At 35.6% G+C, this 5,277-nt stretch overlaps 1 protein-coding gene across 1 annotated transcript in view; it reads left to right on the top strand.

Annotated features, from left to right (window-relative positions):
* The window catches only part of ppip5k2 (diphosphoinositol pentakisphosphate kinase 2), a 48,993-nt gene that overhangs the window by 7,977 nt on the left and 35,739 nt on the right, over positions 1 to 5,277 (top strand). Inside the window, exons 4-7 of the mRNA XM_016522048.1 lie at positions 460 to 655; positions 1,160 to 1,250; positions 3,552 to 3,637; positions 3,712 to 3,728. Coding sequence (XP_016377534.1) covers positions 460 to 655; positions 1,160 to 1,250; positions 3,552 to 3,637; positions 3,712 to 3,728 — 390 coding nt within the window. The remainder of the gene's footprint in view (positions 1 to 459; positions 656 to 1,159; positions 1,251 to 3,551; positions 3,638 to 3,711; positions 3,729 to 5,277) is intronic.

Consider the following 5,277-nt stretch of genomic DNA (forward strand, 5'->3'; position numbering starts at 1 on the left):
AAACAGCTGTCATTATCGCGAACGATTTCTTCGATTTGAGAATTGCGCAATAAAATCGTCTGCGATTTTTATTTATTTTTTTTTTTGGCGTAACTTGTCAGTGAACTACGGCTATGTGTAGTAAATTCTGCTCCATCTGAAAGCACGTGATGATGATTTGCTGCTGATTACAGAACCGGAATTACTATCAAAATGCGACTTACAATCGCATTCGGTTAATCGTGCAGCCCTATATGGGACACACAGGCCTATGATAACTGCTGAAATGTTTGCGGGGCAAATCTAAAGCACGTGATGATGATTTGCTGCTGATTACAGAACCGGCATTACTATCAAAATGCGCATGACAATCGCATTCGATTAATCGTGCAGCCCTAGTAGCTAAACATTTTAGCTCCTTGAAGCGTAACTCGAATGAATGAAATGGTTTTAATTTGAGAAGCGTGTTGTTATCTGCAGCCTCCTGAGAGGCAGATCGTGGTGGGTATCTGTGCCATGTCTAAGAAGTCAAAGTCCAAACCTATGAAGGAGATCCTGGAGAGACTGTGTCTGTTCAAATACATCACTGTGGTTACGTTTGAAGAGGAAGTCATTCTGAATGAGCCGGTGGAAAACTGGCCACTCTGTGATTGTCTCATCTCTTTCCATTCCAAAGGTTTGTAGTGTCCTGTCTGCTTTTTGTAACAGATTACAAAAAAAATTTTCTTCTGTATATTCTGATAAAAAAGTCACACCTGACTATAAGCTGCATCGGGTCAAAATTGCATCTTATATCAGTGTATAAGTCACATTTTATTATTACATAAGCAGAAATAAATTAATGGAAACATTTACAAAGAATATAAACACTATAAGCTTGTATTTTTATTCCCTTCACTCCACAACAAATGCTCATTTTTGTAAAATAATATAAATGTGCCCGTATTTGTAAAATTAATATAAATTGTTTAGTTTATGTAGAATGTGAATTATGCTTATTTATACCATGATCCGAATACTCTATTCTGATTGGCTGAAAGGTGTGTGTTTAAAAAGGTTGAATGCACAGGTAGCTCCAGACAGTTACTGTATTGACAACAAGAGCAGAAATGTACATTCCCTCTTGATATGAACCTGTTTTTGTGAATTTGTGTTCATTATTTATTGTCTGTTTTTAAAGGATTCCCACTGGATAAAGCCGTGGCTTACAAGAAGCTGAGGAATCCATTTGTCATCAATGATCTGGATCTTCAGTATTTTATTCAGGACAGGTGAGCTTCATTTCCAGCATCAGGTCTTCATCATGTTGCAAGTTAATTGCATTGTTTATTGACCACACATGATCTGATACAGAAGACAATGCCAGCTATACTTCATGCTTTTAAAACTGGAAAAACCCTTGCTCATTATATATGATAGATAAGTAGATGGGTTCTCCCAGGTATTGTAATTGTGATTGTTGATTTAAAATTTTCATTAAAATGTTTTTTGGTTTTTTTTGTGGGTGGGAAACTGTATGTTACTTATTCTTATGCTACGATTGCCAAATGGGTTAAACTGTTGCCTCCATGTTTGTTGTTCACAGACAGTCACGAGACGGCAAAATGTTACTATTGTTATCATGGTAATCTTCCATTAAGGGGCAATATTTGCCCCTGGAATTGTTTACCATGGCCTTTTTTTTTTAGAATTTCTTTTTCGAACGTTCCCTATTTCTGAAGCGGTCAGTGACTTCTGATTTCAGTTCTGCACACTTACAGAATCTCCTGTTTTAACCAAAGGAGCTGTCTACACTACGCAATGAAACTATTACATATATCGTAAAACTTTTTGTTTATGATGAGAGAATTCGCAAGTGCCAAAGTTAGTGCTCTGGAAAACTGGATTTCTTCACCACTGGTGACTAATCTAAATGCCTCTGATTGGCTATTGCATTCATGCACTCAACAGGTACATGGTTGATTGGTTATAATGCTCGACAAAAACGCGCAAAAAGAAATCTTTGATGCAACTTTAACAGATCTTAATGCAATGTTGCATTCGGCACTTTTCATTCTATTTCATATTTTACTTTAATCGCAATAGTCATAATAGATTTAATTTAATTGTGCAGGTGCATTTTTCTTGAAATTGGTGGGCATTTTTGCCCCAGTCCCCTTTAATTTCCAACTCTGGCATGCAGTGATGACAGAATTTGCATTTTTGGGTGGAGTATGTCTTAGAAGTATAAAGCACTCCTCTAGCATGGGCGATTGTCATGGTTTCTACTCACAGAGAATACATCAACTTACAATGCAATGTTAACCTCTTTTTAATTGGCCTGTTGTATAAAAGTAATATCACATTTGAAATGGTGCTGTTGGTCCGAATATCAATGGCAAGCGGACTGTGGCCAGGTGCTTACGCCCAAATCACAGCTGTGCAAATTTGCCAGTCCTGGAAAGCACATGGAAACTAGAACGAACAGTTTACCACTGCCCCGAAACAGTTAATGTTATTAGTGGAAAGTTTTGCAAAGTGAGAGAGGTATTGCTGTGACACTGTTTACTCCTGTGTTGACGCTTGCAGCAGCTAGCTAATGTTTTAACTGCTTGAATGTTTGCATTTTAACCGGGGTCAACACAGCAAGCGTGCAAGCATTTGCCCAAGAAGCGGTCATCCCTGCAACAGAAGTGATTTTTGAAAGAGATAAATGTATTTATTTGATTTGGTTTAGAAACATTGAAACTTCATGCATCTACATGACTAATAGTGACACACTCCTTTTTGGTTCTGAGCAATATGGGAAGTCAAAATAGAGATGCTGACGCAGTGCATGGTGAATCAATCAGATACTGATTCACTCATTTTGATTGGCCTAGTGTCGTTTCAAGAGTCTTGAAATGTAGTCCAGTTGCACTGGGACTGGGTCTGATTTTGTTCTGCCAGCAAAAATAGTTCCAAAGTAACTGTCTGGCAATGCTGTGTCTAAAATGTACTCAAGATCAACTTATTGTTTTTCTAAAACTCTTTAATATACACGAATGCTTTAATTGACATCACCGCATCCTCGTGTCTGCAGCAGAACAGCAGCAGTTCTGATATTTTGAACAATGGCACTCTTGTCTGATTATTGTCATTTAAGTCAACGTTTACTCATTTTAATTTCGTTCCAAGCACATAACGTTCAGTCCTCTTCATGACACAAATGAAGATGTTTTGTGATGAAATCTGAGATATTTCTGTCTCTTCACCGAACATACACAGGGTGAGTGAATGACAGATGGGACTTTTTTTGGTTTTGTTTAATCACATGTTAAGTAATGCTGTCAGACATGTAGACAGAATGATGGAAGATTAAAGAGGCTTTTAAAACTTAAATATTGGTTTCTTGAAGCTTGTCATAGCACTTGTGTATCATTGCTCTTTTGTTGATTTTGATTGCTTCTGTTGTCCTCATTTGTAAGTCGCTTTGGATAAAAGCGTCTGCTGAATGACTAAATGTAAATGTAAATAACTTGCTGTGTTTTTTTTTAACAATTTACCTTTTCTCCCACAAAATCCTAATTCATATGCAATGTTTTGGGGTTTAGGAGAGAGGTGTATCATATACTGAAGGCTGAGGGAATACAGCTCCCCCGCTTTGCGGTTCTGAACAGAGATCCTGCCAGACCAGAAGGTTTGTTAACTCCTCAAATCTCACACTGACCTAGTTTGGACTACATAAAATAAGCCTGTGTCACCAGTGAACAGTGGTGTGCTCTCAGCTAGTTTGTAGTGTCATTTAGCTGATACAAATGAGAAAGGAAAAAAAACAAGCGTACAATATTAGCAGTTATAATAAGTTTTATGTGGAAAAACTAATTTTCAATTTTATTTGGTTTTGTTTTTCTAATAATTAGTATTGTGAGTTGCTTTCGCTGTTTTACAGTGGGTTCATGAATGATTCAAATGGTTGCAGGTTTCCTATGTAGCGTTTTTGTACTTTTCAACTGAATTCACATCAAATCCTAATCTAATCAAATCAAGACCCTGTGAATTCATTTTCTTTCTGCCTTTCTGTTTTCCTTTTTATAAAGTAGTGTTCATTTGAGTGTGTCTCTTCACTGCAAAAAATGGCTTATCTTACTTACTATTTTTGTCTTGTTTCTAGTCAAAATATCTAAAAATTCTTAAATCAAGATACTTTTACTAGATAAGCCAAATGACTTAAGATATTTAGTCTTGTTTCCAGGAGGGAAAAAAAAACTAAATTAAGCGCATTTTGCTTAAAACAAGTAAAATGATCTGCCAGTGGGGTAAGTAAAATATTCTTAAAACAAGAGCATATTACTATCCCACTGGCAGATCATTTTACTTGTTTTAAGCAAAATGCGCTTAATTTAGTTTTTTTTCCCTCCTGGAAACAAGACTAAATATCTTAAGTCATTTGGCTTATCTAGTAAAAGCATCTTGATTTTAAGAATTTTTTTATATTTTGACTAGAAACAAGACAAAAATACTATATCCCTTCAACAACAAAATACACACCACATTACATCAGCTGAGTATTTTAAGCAAAATACTGGTCCCGCTTTATATTAAGTGGCCATAACTATTATGTACTTGCATCATAAAATAAGTACAGTGTACTTATTGTGTTCATATTGCATTGTAAAACACTTCTGCTGCTATTGAGGTGGGATAGGGGTCAGGTTAGGGACAGGTTTGGTGGTATGGGTAGGTTTAAGGGTGGTGAAGGTGTAAGGGTTCAATCAACAGTGTAATTATAAATGTAGTTATATAATTTAATTGTAGATTTAATTACATGCAGGCATTTTTTAAATATAAGTACAATGTAAAAACGTAATTCTGTTCTTCACAAAACGTCTTGAAATGTGATACTGTATGTGAAAACTCTTGAGTCGTGTCTGGCTGTTCAGTTCAGTTTAGTTTTTTATTTTATTTCCCTAGCTGACAAGTTGTTTACAGCATTTGGACAAAAAAACATGACAAGTACATAAATTGAGTTTTAGCTAAATTGGTACACTGCAAAAAATTAGGGATGCACCGATATTAAAATTTTGGCCGATACCGATAACCGATAATTCTTTATTTTTGAAAGCCGATAAATGATATGTTGGCCGATAAATTATTATCCAAATTTTTATATACTTTTTGAGAGCCTGATTACAAAAAAGGTCTCATCATTAAAAGCCACATCCCAAACACTTCAACATAAGCAGCCTAGTTTGAACGGTGTACGTTTTAAAAATAATTTTACTCTCCCATTACCAAATTTAGTCATAAAAAAGTCTTACAAATAAATAAAATAATGCA

Source organism: Sinocyclocheilus rhinocerous, unplaced genomic scaffold, assembly GCF_001515625.1.
Source record: "Sinocyclocheilus rhinocerous isolate Xijiao unplaced genomic scaffold, SAMN03320098_v1.1 scaffold178, whole genome shotgun sequence".
NCBI lineage: Eukaryota > Metazoa > Chordata > Actinopteri > Cypriniformes > Cyprinidae > Sinocyclocheilus > Sinocyclocheilus rhinocerous.